The sequence below is a fragment of the Lolium perenne genome, chromosome 2 (genome assembly GCF_019359855.2).
Source record: "Lolium perenne isolate Kyuss_39 chromosome 2, Kyuss_2.0, whole genome shotgun sequence".
Taxonomy (NCBI): domain Eukaryota; kingdom Viridiplantae; phylum Streptophyta; class Magnoliopsida; order Poales; family Poaceae; genus Lolium; species Lolium perenne.
This window is the reverse complement of record NC_067245.2, coordinates 26,476,591-26,493,608: the sequence shown is the minus strand read 5'-3', so window position 1 is coordinate 26,493,608 and position 17,018 is coordinate 26,476,591. Positions and strand designations below refer to the sequence as shown.

Here is a 17,018-nt window from a genome sequence, read left to right as displayed (position 1 = left end):
GTGAGCGATGCCTTGCATGAGCACTCTTGGCTTTCAGATGTGGATGGAGATCTATCCATCGATGGATGGATGCAATGCACCCTGCTTTGGGAGCACTTGGAGAGAGTCCCTCGTGACGGCAACAGGCCGGATCGGATCACGTGGAAAGGGTCGGCGTCGAGTCTGTATACTGCTAGTGCGACCTACAACATGCTCTGTCAAGGGAGCGTTTCTTGGAGTATGGCCAAGCCGATATGGGGCTCTTTTGCACCTCTAAAGTGCAAAATCTTCGGTTGGCTGGCGATAAGGCGGAGACTGTGGACTTCTGATAGGAGAGCTAGGCATGGCCTGCAGGACACCCCAGATCCTTGCGCCACTTGCCTTCAGGACGAGGACAATGTTGACCATGTCCTATCACAGTGCCCTTATGCTAAGATGGTCTGGTTTGGCTGTTTGAGAAGGATGGGGCTGCATCTACAGGAGCCGCAGGAGAACACTAACCTGGAAAGGTGGTGGACGGAAACGAGGAAGAGGATACGGAGGGAGGATAGGAGAGGTTTTGACACTTTTGTGCTGCTTATCGCTTGGACGCTTTGGAAGCAGAGAAACGCACGAGTGTTCGGGAATCTAGATAGGCAGTTGTCCACGGACCAGATCATAGTCTCAGTCCTTGATGAGTTTGGCCTTTGGAGGGCCGCGAGGGGAGGGGAGAGGAGAATCATGCCGCGAGAGTAGTCCTTTTTGTTTTCTTCGGGTGTGTGTGTGGGTTGACTGAGGGCAGATGTTCGCATCCCCTTTGGTTTCTTGTAATTTTGTTGCTCCCTTCTATAAAGATCTGGCACGCTTTTCGCGTGCCCGCGAAAAAAAAAAGAAGTATAGTGGGATTCATACCTAAGCCTATTCTATGGTACGGTGGTGTTCTTAGATTGGAACTTTAATTTGCATATATTCCAACCACAAGTTGAAAAGAATGAGTAGAAGTACCTTGACATCAAATATCTCAACAGATGGAGCAGCTTCTAGGAGATTTAATATCCATAACAGGTCAAATTTCATATAGATGCCATGAATAGACAACTTCTTTAGACCGTTGAATGCAGTGCAGAGTTGTTTTCCTTCCGGTTGTATCCATATCTGATGAACAAAATAAATATAGAAAAAGTAAGAATTAAATTATTTTATGTACATAGAGGCAAGTTAGTTTGCACGAGGATAGTCATTTGCTAAGTAATGGGATGCTTCCTGACAAATGATATCATAAAAATAGAAGGAAATTACTTGGATCAATGAATGGACCAACAAAACCAGAAAAACCCTAGCCCTGATCCAACTTTAAGTTCGAACTTTATGAAATAACACAACCACAATATAACAACTATATACTGAAATTACCTTTTCTCCATGAAAGCATAAGGTTAGAGTATGTATGTTTGTGGCACCACGTAGAACCTGGCTTAAACTGAACGTTTGGTGACGGAGACTTGCAGAACAGTAGAGGCAGATTTCCTTAAGTGATGGGACAGAACCAAAACACAAGGGGAATTCATAATTGACCCAATGCATCCAAAGGAGCCGCTCTAGTTTTGGAAGGCAGTGCACCTCGGCTCTTTTCAATGAGGTCAAGGTTACTTCTAGAACTCTTATATTCGAATCTGGCGCATTGATCTTCAATACAGAACCGTCCCCGGTGTCACAGTGGTCCAAACTAAGGTGCAGCAGTTGCTTGCAGGAGTCAAACAGGAGGTGATGCATGTCCCGTTCAGCAAGGCGAACATTGTATAGATGGAGCCTTGTGAGGCAACGAAGAACACTAGGATACGCACTGAAAAATCCAACCACATCCCGAGCTTTTTTAGATTCTCAGGGAGACGTTCTCCCCGGTTCCATTTCATGCCGAAAAGGAACCAGTGTCATCAGTTTTACAGAAATAAAACGCACATCCCGAGCTTGCTGTACCATAGACTCATTTTCGGTGTCCCTAGGTCCCTTCTCGTTTAAGATTGCAAGTTTCAGTTCTTTTACGATGTCGCCGTCAATGGCGTCGCTAACTAGCAGGCCAATGTCACGCGTGTAGTTGCCAATGGGATAGAGCTGAAGGCATAGCTTAGTGATGGTGTGTTCCCTGCGAGCCTGAGCCAAGAAGCCGCGAGTAGCTCTTGTTAGAGACGCCATTGCTTGGTCGATCTGGCGTGCAGCCCCTGAGCATGGGGAACTAAGGAAGTCCTTGACATGAAGTTCGAGCTCAGGAAGTAACCAGGGCAGGTTTCTCCACCGCGTCGACAGCACGCTAGTTCTTTCTGCCGTGGCAAGGTCGACTGTCCCCAATATGGAGATTAAGATGTCATCCGTCAGCGCGCTGAGCCTATCTTTTTCTTCCTCTACTTTCTGCAGCAATAATACATCCTCCATCAATACAGCTAATTGAACATGTTGATTGAATCCAAAGTAATACTACCTTCATCTCAAGGCTTAAGGCTTATATTTTTTTTAGAAATATCAAAGCAAGTAAAGTTTGATCAAATTTTCAGAATAATCTATCTGAAAATATGATATTTTGTAGATAGCACATAAAATATATTTCATTATCTATCTAATAATATTAATTTTGTATTTTGCATGTTAATATTTTTTAATAAAAACTTGGTCAAACTTAACATAGTTTGACTTTCTAAAAAAGAACATTGCATTGCTATTGTTCTGGTATGTAAGATCATTTGTTTGACATAGTTAGAGCATCATAGTTAGAGCATCTCTAACAGAGCCCGTAAATACCATCGAAACTGAATTTTTCCGGCGGATTTACGAGTTCGGGCCGAAAGCGGCGTAGAACAGCGTCTGAATCGGAGGCCCGGACCGTAAAAATTTCTCGGGGCCCGAGAAAGTGAGCGCACGGGCCCTATTTATACAGGCCGCGGACCTTACTCCCCTCCGCTGCATCCGCTTCCTCCGCCATCTACGCGCTTGCACTTTCGGCGAGAAATTCCATCGTTGCCGCCGCCGCATTGGCTCTTTCGCGATCTCCACCGCGACCTCATGGCTGGCACCGGTAGCAGCGGAAGGGGATGCGGGTGGATTGGCGGTAGCAACTCGCCGCCGCGCCCCCTTGTCTTCCGCTCGGAGGCCGAGCGGAGGAAATGGAACCACTCAGAGGGCGCGCGGAAGCGGAGCGCGCGCCAGTGGACAAACTGGGGGCTGACGCCGCCGGGGAAGACGAGAGCAGCAAGGACGACGCGGAGGAGGAGGAGGAGGAGGAGGAGGAGGAGGGGGAGGAGGAGGTGCCGGCGTGCACCGTCTTCAACTCGGCGGACTACATCATCAACGATGAGGAGGAGGCGATGGCGATCCAACAGGTCGTCATCTCGGAGGCCAAGGCGCGCGCACGCTTCCGCCGCGAGGAGGCGGACGCCGTCCATCAGGTCCGTGCGTACGAGGCGGCACAAAAGGAGGTCGCCGTCCGCCGCGTGAAGCAGGAGGTCGTCGACCTCGACTCCGAGTAGGTCGGCGACAACGGCGTCCTCTACCGCCCGTTTTCGCCCCGGTAGGGCCGAAAATTAGTTAAATTAGGTCGCACGGCGGAGGCTAATCTATATGTAAAATGTATTTTGCGATCGTAATGTCGATCATGCAACTATGTAGTTCGAATTTTAGTTTCATAAACTTGTTTGCGATGATCAATTCTACCGCCATATTTGAATTTCGTTTTTCGGTTTCGAATACGGATGGTGTTCTACGCCACCTCCAAATCCACTCGAAAAAATGTTATTCGGAAAATTAAACTTGTGTTTTTCAGTTCGTCCGTTTAAAGGATCTGTTAGAGATGCTCCTAGAAATCACGTGGGGTGGCTGAACAGCAAATGGAAGGCATAGCACAGCAAAATCAACAAAAGAAGAAGCTAGCAAAGAACTTACATGGTCGTGCACAATATTTGACTCCACGGATAATAACCTCCGACCCTGCCTCCGATTCCAGGATGCCATGAACCAAGGTGCTCCTCTTTTTACTATTTCTCAAGCGATCAATCGTCTAAATTTTATTCAGAGAGGAGAACTAGGAGGAGAGAGCAAACATTGCTAGCTCCAGACGGGTCCGACCAGAACCCTATATAAGCATAGAGTCTCCAACTTGTCCGAGACGAAATCGATTCGAACAAACAACAGTCTTACGAGTTACGACTGCTTTGGCACGATAAATTAGGTTTGTATGATCGCGTGATAAATCTACTATTGCTAATCACAGCCGTGCCGGTTGGCGTGGATGCATGGCCGACGAGGCAGAACGAGTCAGCTGTTCATGTTCTGTTCACCTCTCGGGACGCCGACGAGCGTGCCATACAATTGTGGTTCATGAAGCGTCTCCAAACGGTGCTGGATCGAGCTTTTAGGGACGTGTTTTGGTTGTGTCGTGTTTGGAGGAGTCGTGTTTAGAGGACGTCGCTCTCCAGCCGTGTTCCCCAGACGTCGCCCCAAACTCTTTTATAGAGTTTTCGAAAACACAACCATTTATTAAATATAGCACACAAATAAATATATGTGCCAAAATTATTTTCAAATTAAAAAATACAACAAACAATAAAACAACTAAACAAATGTAATAAATGGGGCTAGGTCAAGGATCCGCTGTATTGCTGATAATCCATTGATCCTCCACATATGCTCAACGAGATCGTTTTGAAATTGCTCGTGAACATTGTTGTCACGGATCTCTGAGTGCATGGCGAGGAAATCAGCAAAATCTGCAGGTAACTCATGATCAACCTCCGCAAGAGGGCCCTGACACTCATAGGGACCAACATGTCTCCTGAATTGATTCTTGCGGTCATCCTCGATTATCATGTTGTGCATGATCACACAAGCTTGTATCACCTCCCATATTTGGTCATGAGACCAGCTTAGAGCAGGGTACCGGACAATTGCAAATTGAGCTTCAAGCACACCAAATGCCCGCTCGACATCCTTCCTACAAGCCTCATGTCGCGAAGCAAAGTGGCAATTCTTCTTACCTGATGGAGCCAGAATTGTTTTGATAAAATTGGACCATTTTAGATATATACCATCGGCAAGATAATAGCCTATGGTATATTGCTGGCCATTGATCTTATAGTTGCATGGTGGAGCATGACCTTCGACTAGATTGATGAACACCGGAGATTGTTGCACATGTTGTTGTCATTGTGTGATCCCGCCATGCCAAAGAAAGAATGCAAAATCCACACGTCATAATCTGTCAACACCCGGATTTTAAGTCCGGATGCCTATTATACCATTCATCGCAATCCCAGGAATAATGTTGTTGCGAGATATAATAGCGAAGTATCACAGTCATTATTTATTACAACTCAATAAGTCTTACAACTTGAATCACATGATCCATATTACACAAATAGTTGATCTATTGATCAACGAACAAACACAAGTTCAATGCGGAAGCGTAAAGATAAAGGGACTCTGTAGTCCACAGGCCAACGCTTGACGTCAGAAAGCTCCTAGTTATCATAGGCGTCCTGCTGGTCATCTTCACGATAGTTCTGTTCATCATCGTACTCTGGCCATTTGAATAGCCAGGGACAAAGCCGTAAGTACTTCAAGTACTTGCAAACTAATACCAATGTAAAATGCTAGTTCTTGGAGTTAAACTCTATTTCTACTTGCATAAGCCATATTTTAGTTTATGAGTGGTGAGGCATGTACTAGCTACTCAAGTGGGAATATTAGTGTCATTCCCACACCAGGATTGTCATTCTACCAAGTCACCAAGTCACCATTCATATTCATGAAAGTTTTCAAAGACTGACACAGGAATTTGTATGGCCTTTCCAATTGTCCGTAACCGGGGACACGGCTATTCGAATAGATTGACACTCTGCAGAGGTTGCACACTTGTGCCACAACATTTGATTGCATCCGTCGGAATAACTCCGAGTCACCGTAACACAGTACGCGGATCATCAACCCTAACCTTTCACTTATAAACCCTAGTATGAGCACCTCTCCCCATGAGCTTGGCCTCCCAGTGAAAACCAACTGTTAACCTGGGAACTGCACAGGGCTTGGCCGTACAATTTCACCTCAATTCACATCTTTCTCAACAACGGAGGCAGCATCAGCGTAACCCCTATGATGTGTGTTCAGAGGGAACCCATACTAAGATGTATAAACTTCCGGTTAAGCCCTACCCATAATCAGGTATTGTGGGGGTACTTATATTTGGAAAAGTATCGCATTCAAACCAATATCAGGGTTTTATCAAAAATCACTATCTTCTCTTGGTCACATTCAACTTCACAACTATCAATGGGATTTTATCAAAAATCACCATCTTCTCTTGGTCACCTTCAACTTCAAAACTTTCAATGGAATGCCTCACCATTCCAAGGTTTCAATTTCATCAAGTCATATGTTCCCATCTAGAATAGTCAAGTTTTAGTACTTTAGCACTAGCACTAATCATGAGGGGTGCTACATTGCTTTGCTCTCTAGAAGGCTAACTTTACTAATATACTAATTTGATTTTCTAAACCAATTTTAATTCATTCTTTGAAAACACAACAGGTAAAACTTGTATGGGTAGAATAACAACTAGACTTGTATGAAGGAAGGTAAGAATCATGGTGCCTTGCTCAAGGTGAGCTTTGCACTTTACAAGAATATTATCTTGCCTTGGTAGTTCTCAAGGTTCTCTTCTTCCTCTTCTTGGTAGAATTCTCCTTCCTCTTGGTAGTTTCCGGTGCTAGCGTCTAAATTAAATACAAGGTATAATCACTAAACACACTCCAAGTCTATGCTAAGCACATCATTATCTCACACAAGCTATGCTAAGCACACTCATAAAATAATTAGGTGCATTGGTTGTCTTTATTAAAGAAAATAATTTCCTCTCATTACATATGTAATTAATAGTATTCATTTAGTTCTTGAGGAAATAATTTCCTCTTATTGAAATCTTCTTAAGATTTAACTTCTCAAATAATCATGTATGAAATCATATTGACCTAAGTCAAGTATTCATCATCATTATTTGAGAAAATGATTTAAATGAGGTAGATCACCTCATACTATTTTATAATTCCTACAATGGTTTAAATCTCCAAATATTCATATAGGAGTGTTTGGACCAGGGGTACAAACATCTCATGAACTCATTTGGGACAAGATTTAAATGAAGGGAAATCCTCCATATGATTTACATAATAATTTTGGGACAATTTCACTTAATAAACTAGCCATATTATCCATTATTTAATCTATGGCATGATCATGCAAAGTGACCACACCATTTTATTGCATAATCAATTAGTGTAAGTCATTGGTGAGCTACCAGAGTTGGAATTATTCAAATATCTATTTTAGTTGATTTTTAATAATTATTCTAAGGCAGAAAAGTCCCTGTCTTGTTTATTTTTCCATTTTAAATCTATAATAGATCTAGGGTTCAAACCAGTGGCATTGTGTAGATAATTTCTTAAGCTTTCTAAATATATAAAGTTTGTTAAATTTGTCCAGGCCAAACAGTTTCTATGAATTTTCAAAGTTGGGTCCAGTATTGAATTCAAACAAAATTGATTAAACGAAAATTTGAATTAAATAGGCCGGCGGGAACACTAACTGGGCCAGATTCAAAACGAAACGGCCCATCCTAGCCCAGTCCAGCCCAACCACGGTCCACAGACGCGCGGCGCGCTGATAGGGTGGGGTCCGTTCGTCAGCGACGTTTAACACCGAAACGGTATGGGCTGCTGCGGCGCGTTGGATCAGAATCCAATCCAACGGCCGAGGTTCATCGTCACGACGGCGAGAGAGGGGGCTCGCCGGCGGCGCAGGTAGGGGGTCGGAGAGCTCACCGTGGCTCCAGCTAGGGTGGGCAGTGGGCTCGACGAAGGTGTAGACGACGGTGATGCAGCCTGTAGCAGTGGCGACTCCAGGGGCGGCTCCAATCGACGGCGATTTCACCAGGGCTTCCGCAGCTCCGATCGCTCGATTGAGCTTGCTCCGGCGACGATTGAGGTGGCTAGCGATGCTGGGCGAAGCGGTGGTGAGTGGTGGTCATGGTGGTGTGCTTGGTTGGGTCCGGGGAGTGCTCTATTTATAGGAGCGTGAGGGTGCCGTGGGTGCTGCGGCAAGTCGTCGTGGGCGCGGCGTCTCCGGCGAGCTAGAGGGCTAGGTGGTGACGCAGCGACGATCGGGAGGGTACGGCGAATCCGCGAGCGTCCATGGCGAGTTAAGGCGAGGTGTACGGTGGTCGGGCGCTTGCTCGTACTGGCGCGGCCGTGGCGGGCGCGTTCGTCCTCTCCGGCGACGGTAGGGGCTAGGGGGTGACGGGAGCATGTCCTGCGAGCTCCGCGTGGCGAGAGAGGTACCAGGGCGCACGGAGGTGGTCGGGGTACAGCGAGGTACGGCGAGCGCCGCGTGTCTGCGTCGCGCGCGTCCGTGCACGGGTGACGTCGCCATGCCGTTGGCGGCGTACCTGGAGCGTCCTGGGCGCGCGTCGTCCGGGTCGTGTCGTCGTCCTCTCGTTCAACGGCGGGTACAGGCGATCTCCTGAGATCATGGGCGACGTGTTTGGCAAGGTGGCGCGGGCTGCTGTGGAGAGAAGAGAGGGGAGGCGTGTCGAGGTGCGACATGGCCGGCATGGCCATGTCCACGCCATGTCTGCCCTCTCCTAGTGGTTCCTTGGCATGGGCTTGATGTAGGGGTGTTCCCTGGTCACTGCTAGGGCAAGTGGTGGTCAAGGATGGGGCTGGTTTGATCAAATTCGAAAATGTGATGATCTTGTTTGTATTAAAAAGTCTAGACTTTGCTTGATCCTAGCTCTTGATCCAAGATGAATTTGGTATGGTCTCCTTTACCAAAGTTGTTCATTTTGTTGTGTACTTGGATGACATGCAAAGAGTTGGATGTGTTTAGTTTAGAAATTTTGAAATAGAGAGGCTCAAAGTGGTGACCAGATTGCAATTGTCAAAAATGACCATTATCTTATGTGAGCATGTTTTAATTCTTGGCTTTGATTTAATTTGGGTTTCCTTGATTCTCAAAGTTGTAATAACTATTTAATATCATATTACAACTAATGGTGAAGACCAAATGGGTCTAGGGTCCAAGTTTATAAACATAGCATATGTCTTATGGTAGGGTTTTTAGGGTTTTATTCTTATTTGATTTCTTTCTCTTTTTCATTGATTTATTTGGTAATCATCATTGGATCACCCTAGGGTTGTGGAGTTGATCACATACACAAAATAACACTCATCATGGCATAGCACTCAAAATGCACAAGTCATATGCAGGGTACTATATGAATTTTGAAAAGTTTTTGTTAGTTCTCAAATTTGGATAATTGAATTTGTTCTTCTCCCTTTATTTGAAATTTGAGGTGTTACAAACCCTTCCCCCTTACAAAAGATCTCGTCCCGAGATCTAGAAGAAAAACAGTCTAGAGGTTGAAGAGATCTGGGTACTCCTTCTTCATATCTTCTTCTCGTTCCCAGGTGGCTTCATCTTCTGTATGATTGCTCCACTGTATCTTCAGAAACTTGATGCTTCGTGTGCGAGTGGTTCTGTATGCCTCTTCTAGGATGCGAATCGGCACTTCGCGGTAGGTAAGATCATGATTGATATCCACCGAACGGTGGTCGATGTTCTTGAAGACCTCGGTCTTCTCTGGCACTTCTAAGCACTTCCGGAGGAGTGAGATGTGGAACACGTTGTGCACAGCCGTCATTTCTTCTGGTAGTTCCAGTTGATAAGAGACTTCTCCTCGGCGGCTGAGGACTTTGAAGGGTCTGACATACCGGGGTGCAAGCTTCCCTTTGAGTTGGAAACGCTGCATTCCCTTCAAGGGTGACACTTTGAGATAGACGAAATCTCCGACCTCAAAGGTCATCTCTCGGCGTCTCTTGTCGGCGTAGCTCTTCTGGCGGGACTGAGCGGTCTTGAGGTACTCTCGGATCTTGTGCACCTTCTCTTCTGCTTCTCGAAGCACATCAGGTCCAAAGACTTGGCTCTCTCCGACTTCGGACCAATTCAGGGGGGTACGACATTTCCTTCCGTACAGGGCTTCGAAGGGGGCCATCTGTAGACTGGCTTGGTAGCTGTTATTGTAAGAGAATTCTGCGTAGGGCAAACAGTCCTCCCACTTGGATCCATATTCTAGGACGCAGGCTCTCAGCATGTCCTCCAATATCTGGTTGACTCTCTCGGTCTGTCCATCAGTCTGCGGGTGATAGGCAGTGCTGAAATTCAAACGAGTTCCTAATCCTTCATGCACCTTCTGCCAGAATCTTGAGGTGAATTGTGAACCTCTATCTGACACAATGGACTTCGGTGTTCCGTGCAGTGCGACTATTCTAGAGATGTACAGCTCCGCTAACTTTGGGCCTTGGTAGGTTGTTTTGACAGCAATGAAGTGGGCTACCTTGGTCAATCTATCAACAACTACCCAGATGGAATCATTTCCTTTGCTGGATTTGGGCAACCCGGTGATAAAGTCCATTCCTACGGAGTCCCACTTCCATTCGGGAATCTGTAGTGGCTGCAGCAGTCCTGCGGGTCGCTGATGTTCAGCCTTGACTCGTTGACAGATATCGCACTTGGCGATGTAGCTTCCAATCTCCCTCTTCATTCCATGCCACCAGAATTGTTCCTTCAAGTCCTGGTACATCTTGGTACCGCCGGGGTGGATAGAGTATAAGGTGTCATGGGCTTCCTGCAGAATGACCTTCTTCAGCTCTGAGTCTGACGGTACACACAGGCGTCCGTTGTACCAAAGGACTCCTTCTTCATCAATGGTGAATCCCGGGGCTTTCCCCGCAGCTATCTGCTTCTTGATCCCTTCAATGCTGGCATTGCCCCTCTGGGCTTCCTTGATCTGACCAATCAAGGTGGGTTGTAGCTCTATACTAGCTAGAAATCCCTTACTGACTAACTCCATTCTAAACTGCTCGAACTCTTGGTGTAAGCTGGGTTGTTCTTCTGCTATCATTGAGTTTAGCTGACATGGCAGTCTACTCAATGCATCCGCTACCACATTGGCCTTGCCGGGGTGGTAGTGGATCTCCATATCATAGTCCTTGATCAACTCTAACCATCTCCGCTGCCTCATATTCAGCTCTTTCTGAGTGAAGATATACTTCAGGCTCTTGTGATCAGAATAGATCTCGCAGTGATTACCCATGAGGTAGTGTCGCCACACCTTCAGTGCTAAAACTACGGCTACGAGTTCGAGGTCATGGGTTGGATAGTTCTGCTCATGCTGCTTCAGTTGCCGTGACAGATAAGATATCACCTTTCCTTCCTGCATCAGTACACATCCAAGACCAATCTTGGAGGCATCGCAGTAAACGTCAAAGGGTTTGGTGATATCCGGCATGATCAGGATTGGGGCTGTGGTCAGTCTAAGCTTGAGTTGTTGAAAACTCTCTTCACACTTCTCCGTCCATTCGAACTTCTTGTCTTTCTTTAACAACTGGGTCATTGGTCGAGCGATGCTCGAAAAGCCTTCTACAAATCTGCGGTAATATCCAGCTAATCCAAGAAAAGCGCGGACCTCGGTCTGGGTGGTTGGGGCTTTCCATTCTGCAACAGTCTTGATCTTAGCGGGATCTACGGCAATTCCTCCTGCAGACAAGATATGTCCCAGGAATCCTACTTCCTTCAGCCAAAATTCGCATTTGCTGAACTTAGCATACAACTTATGCTCTCTAAGGGTCTCCAGGACAGCTTCTAGGTGTTGCTCATGTTCTTCCTCGGACTTAGAGTAGATTAGGATGTCATCGATGAAAACGACAACAAACTTATCCAGGAAGTTCATGAAGATCTTATTCATGAGGTTCATGAAATAAGCAGGGGCATTGGTCAATCCAAATGACATGACATTGTACTCGTACAATCCATATCTGGTGGTGAAGGCAGTTTTGGGAATGTCAGAGGCACGAATCTTCAACTGGTGGTATCCCGTTCTGAGATCAATCTTCGAGAATACTACAGCACCGGTCAGCTGGTCAAACAGGTCTTCTATCTTGGGCAAGGGGTACTTGTTCTTGATGGTGACATCGTTAAGCTTACGGTAGTCCGTACATAAACGACTGGCACCATCCTTCTTATCCACAAACAACACTGGGGATCTCCATGGTGACGCACTTGGTCGAATCAGACCTTTGGCTAATAGTTCATCCAGTTGCTTCTTCAGCTCCACAAGCTCTGCTGGATTCATGCTATAGGCTCTCTGGGCTATGGGTCCGGTTCCAGGAATTAACTCGATGATGAACTCGATATCCCGATCTGGGGGCATACCGGGTAAACCTTCGGGAAACACATCGGGGTATCGACAAACGACCCTGATCTGATCCAAGGTTGGCTTGGTTACACTCTGGTTGCAGGTAAATTTTCTGGGTAACAGTTCAGAGACATGTTCTACTATAATACCAGTGCTACTGGTCATGGTGATGGCTTTCTTTGCACAGTCTATCATCCCATGATGCTTGGCCATCCAATCCATACCTAGCACTACCTCCAAACCTTTGGTTCCCAGAATTATCAGATTGGCATAGAATTCTACCTCATGTATTTTGATGGGTACATTTTTACAGAATTTTCTGGCTTTAGTGGTTGATCCGGGAATTTGAACTATCATGACATGTTTCAAGCTGATAGGTTGAATTTTACTTGTTGATGCAAAGTCTTCAGTGACAAAAGAATGAGATGCTCCGGAATCAAACAACACTCTGGCAGGTACTGAATTGACAGGAAGCATACCCAAGACAACGTCCGGTGCTTCCTGGGCTTCTTCTGCCTCCATGTGAAAGAGACGGCCGTTGCGGTTGTTGGGGTTGTTGGGGGCGAACTTCTTTCCGGTAGAGACGCGGCGTTGCTGCTGAGCAGGTGCAGGGGTGTTGCCGGCGAGCTTGGCAAGCCTCTTGGGGCACTCGTTGGAGTAGTGTCCCACTATACCGCACTCATAGCAAGTGATAGTGGACTTGTCCTTGTTGGCGACCGGAATGGCGTTGCTCCCAGTCCTTGGAGCGGTGTTGGTGTTGCTGTTATTGGTGTTGGGGGCTCGCATTGGTGCGCGGTTGAAGTTGTTGGTGTTGTTCTGGTAGTTGTGGTTGTTGTTGGGGTGGCCTCCCGGCCTGGAGTTTCCTCCACTTCGATTCTGGAATCCGGGGCGTGAAGTCTGCATCTGGGGCTTAGTGTTTCTAGGGGCAAAACCTCCGCTTGAGCTGGGGCGATACTTGGGAGTATGGCTGGGCCCACTCTGGTGCATCATGCGGCGTTTGCGGTTTTCATTGGCTTGGTTCAACTTGCCCTCCATCTGAATGGCGGAGTCAACAAGGGCTTCAAGGTCTGCAAAGGGAATGTTGACTAGGACCGTCTGCATCTCATCATGCAGTCCATTCAGGAATCTCTCTTGCCTCTTCTCAGTAGTGTCAGTCTCATCGGGGGCGTACCTTGACAAGGTAAGGAACCTGTCGCGGTATTCTACCACCGTCATCCTTCCTTGCTTCAGTTCGCGGAATTCATCCCGCATCTTTTTGATGAGACCCGGGGGCACATGGTACTTGCTGAACTTGAGCTTGAAATCTGCCCAAGTCATGACTTGACCCCCGTTCATGGCACGGGTGCTGGTCCACCAGGCTCTGGCTGGTCCGGCAAGGTAGTGGGTTGCAAACAGGACTTTCTCATTGGCTTCGACTCCGGCGACCTCCAAGTTGTTCTCCATAGTCTGAAGCCAGTCGTCGGCGTCGAGGGGTTCTTCAGTCTTGCTAAACACCGGAGGATTGGTGTTCTGGAAGTTCTTGAGTTTGGATCCGGGGTGATCATGATTTCCATGGCCTTGGTGAGCAAGGTTCTGCAGTGCTGCGATGTTGGCTTGACGTTCAGCTCTTTCTGTCTCCCTATCTTGAAGCAGGGTTTGCAGCAGTTGCATCATGGCGTCGTTGTTGTTGCGATTGGGAGGGGCCATCTGAATATATAGAAGATTATAAGATAAGAGGGAATTGTCTAAGGTTTATTTTGAATGAGTTTAACAACTTGTAAAACTTGAATGCTTTTGATGACAAACACACATTCATTCATTCCACATAACACATTACAAACTAACATACCATTCCTCCCATGGTTTTAAGAACCATCACTCCGGCTACGATACAAGGGATGGAAAACACACTCATACTCAGGGTTTTAAGAACCCTTCATGCTACGATACAAGGGATACAACTCACACCTACATATGTGCTCAAGTGTGGCTACCCTCATCCTCGATGTCGATGGGAATGACATCGTCAGGTCCTGGCTCCAGGAACGCGTAGTCCTCCTCCTCAGTGAACCCGTCCTCCTCGAAGTCGTCGTCGTCACTCAGGAAGGCGTCTCCTCCTCGAAGGTCAGCACCGGCCTCGTCCTCCTCTATCTCCATCAGCTGCTCCTCCTGAGCCTTGACAGTGGCCTCAAGTGATGCGATCTGTGCGCGAAGGCGTGTAATGGTGACATCCTTCTTCGCGCACTTCAGACGAAGCTTGTTGCGGTCCCTGGACAGCTGCTTGATGGCATCGCCATGCGTGATCAGTGCGAGGTGAGTCTGGTTCGCGTACGCACGGGAGTTGTCTAACTCCTTCTGAGTGTGGTACAGCATATAGTCCAGATGCTCAGCGTGGTGCCTCAGCTGTGGGTGCGACTGCAGCTCCATAGGCACACCCATAGCATCACGCCTCACAAGGTGTGCATAGCGGGACGCAAGTATGCGCACCACGTTCTGTCCACAGAGGCGTGCAAGTGCCTCCTGAAGGCCACGTGCAAGACCATCGAGCCAGTTGCTCTCGCGGAAGGAGAAGAGGATCCTCTCCGAGGTGGGAGGCTCCAGCTTGCCCCTCAAGTCGGCGGTGATGATCCACTGCAACTCGCCTCCGACCTGGTCGTTCACCTCGATCCCGTGGAACTCCGGGTGAGGACGGCCAAGGAAGTCAGAGAGCGCGTTGAGGTCGTGCTCAAAGATCAAGTCTCCACCATTCCCGAGCTGGTAGAACTTGGTGTTGAGGGGTTCATTCGGCTCCATCTGAAAGTGAAATGGAGGAAACTTAGTGAGTGATTAAGTGTGGCAAACTTTTAAGTATATTTAAACAAGGAAGAGCATGGTATCACCAAGTTTTGGAAAAAGCCTCAAAGACAAGAGTATGGTAAGTTTTCACAAATACTTGCTTCGTTTTGATTTCAAAGTTAAGTTTTTATGAACGCCCATTCTAACTAAGGTTTTCTAAGGTCAAACAATGGCTCTGATACCAACTTGTTAACACCCGGATTTTTAAGTCCGGATGCCTATTATACCATTCATCGCAATCCCAGGAATAATGTTGTTGCGAGATATAATAGCGAAGTATCACAGTCATTATTTATTACAACTCAATAAGTCTTACAACTTGAATCACATGATCCATATTACACAAATAGTTGATCTATTGATCAACGAACAAACACAAGTTCAATGCGGAAGCGTAAAGATAAAGGGACTCTGTAGTCCACAGGCCAACGCTTGACGTCAGAAAGCTCCTAGTTATCATAGGCGTCCTGCTGGTCATCTTCACGATAGTTCTGTTCATCATCGTACTCTGGCCATTTGAATAGCCAGGGACAAAGCCGTAAGTACTTCAAGTACTTGCAAACTAATACCAATGTAAAATGCTAGTTCTTGGAGTTAAACTCTATTTCTACTTGCATAAGCCATATTTTAGTTTATGAGTGGTGAGGCATGTACTAGCTACTCAAGTGGGAACATTAGTGTCATTCCCACACCAGGATTGTCATTCTACCAAGTCACCAAGTCACCATTCATATTCATGAAAGTTTTCAAAGACTGACACAGGAATTTGTATGGCCTTTCCAATTGTCCGTAACCGGGGACACGGCTATTCGAATAGATTGACACTCTGCAGAGGTTGCACACTTGTGCCACAACATTTGATTGCATCCGTCGGAATAACTCCGAGTCACCGTAACACAGTACGCGGATCATCAACCCTAACCTTTCACTTATAAACCCTAGTATGAGCACCTCTCCCCATGAGCTTGGCCTCCCAGTGAAAACCAACTGTTAACCTGGGAACTGCACAGGGCTTGGCCGTACAATTTCACCTCAATTCACATCTTTCTCAACAACGGAGGCAGCCTCAGCGTAACCCCTATGATGTGTGTTCAGAGGGAACCCATACTAAGATGTATAAACTTCCGGTTAAGCCCTACCCATAATCAGGTATTGTGGGGGTACTTATATTTGGAAAAGTATCGCATTCAAACCTATATCAGGGTTTTATCAAAAATCACTATCTTCTCTTGGTCACATTCAACTTCACAACTATCAATGGGATTTTATCAAAAATCACCATCTTCTCTTGGTCACCTTCAACTTCAAAACTTTCAATGGAATGCCTCACCATTCCAAGGTTTCAATTTCATCAAGTCATATGTTCCCATCTAGAATAGTCAAGTTTTAGTACTTTAGCACTAGCACTAATCATGAGGGGTGCTACATTGCTTTGCTCTCTAGAAGGCTAACTTTACTAATATACTAATTTGATTTTCTAAACCAATTTTAATTCATTCTTTGAAAACACAACAGGTAAAACTTGTATGGGTAGAATAACAACTAGACTTGTATGAAGGAAGGTAAGAATCATGGTGCCTTGCTCAAGGTGAGCTTTGCACTTTACAAGAATATTATCTTGCCTTGGTAGTTCTCAAGGTTCTCTTCTTCCTCTTCTTGGTAGAATTCTCCTTCCTCTTGGTAGTTTCCGGTGCTAGCGTCTAAATTAAATACAAGGTATAATCACTAAACACACTCCAAGTCTATGCTAAGCACATCATTATCTCACACAAGCTATGCTAAGCACACTCATAAAATAATTAGGTGCATTGGTTGTCTTTATTAAAGAAAATAATTTCCTCTCATTACATATGTAATTAATAGTATTCATTTAGTTCTTGAGGAAATAATTTCCTCTTATTGAAATCTTCTTAAGATTTAACTTCTCAAATAATCATGTATGAAATCATATTGACCT

The 17,018-nt window shown here is 46.1% G+C and overlaps 1 protein-coding gene across 1 annotated transcript; it reads right to left on the bottom strand.

Annotated features, from left to right (window-relative positions):
* Window positions 1–1,311: 1,311 nt before the first annotated feature.
* On the bottom strand, window positions 1,312–14,653 carry LOC127328303 (putative F-box/LRR-repeat protein At3g18150). The gene is made up of 4 exons (XM_051354911.1): window positions 14,359–14,653; window positions 3,889–3,980; window positions 1,914–2,364; window positions 1,312–1,826 (listed from the first exon to the last, which is right to left on the bottom strand). The coding sequence occupies exons 1-4, from the start codon at window positions 14,651–14,653 to the stop codon at window positions 1,312–1,314; spliced, it is 1,353 nt and encodes a 450-aa protein (XP_051210871.1).
* Between the last annotated feature and the right edge of the window lie 2,365 nt (window positions 14,654–17,018).

What these genes read in the sequence shown, in the direction of transcription:
- LOC127328303 (XM_051354911.1), bottom strand. Translation starts at nt 14,653, where the DNA reads ATGGAGCTGCAGTCGCACCCACAGCTGAGGCACCACGCTGAGCATCTG. An exon ending in CAAATATTGTGCACGACCAT is followed by an intron (nt 2,365 to 3,888) that starts GTAAGTTCTTTG and finishes TTATTGCTGCAG; the next exon opens with AAAGTAGAGGAAGAAAAAGA. An exon ending in ACAGCAAGCTCGGGATGTGC is followed by an intron (nt 1,827 to 1,913) that starts GTTTTATTTCTG and finishes AATCTAAAAAAG; the next exon opens with CTCGGGATGTGGTTGGATTT.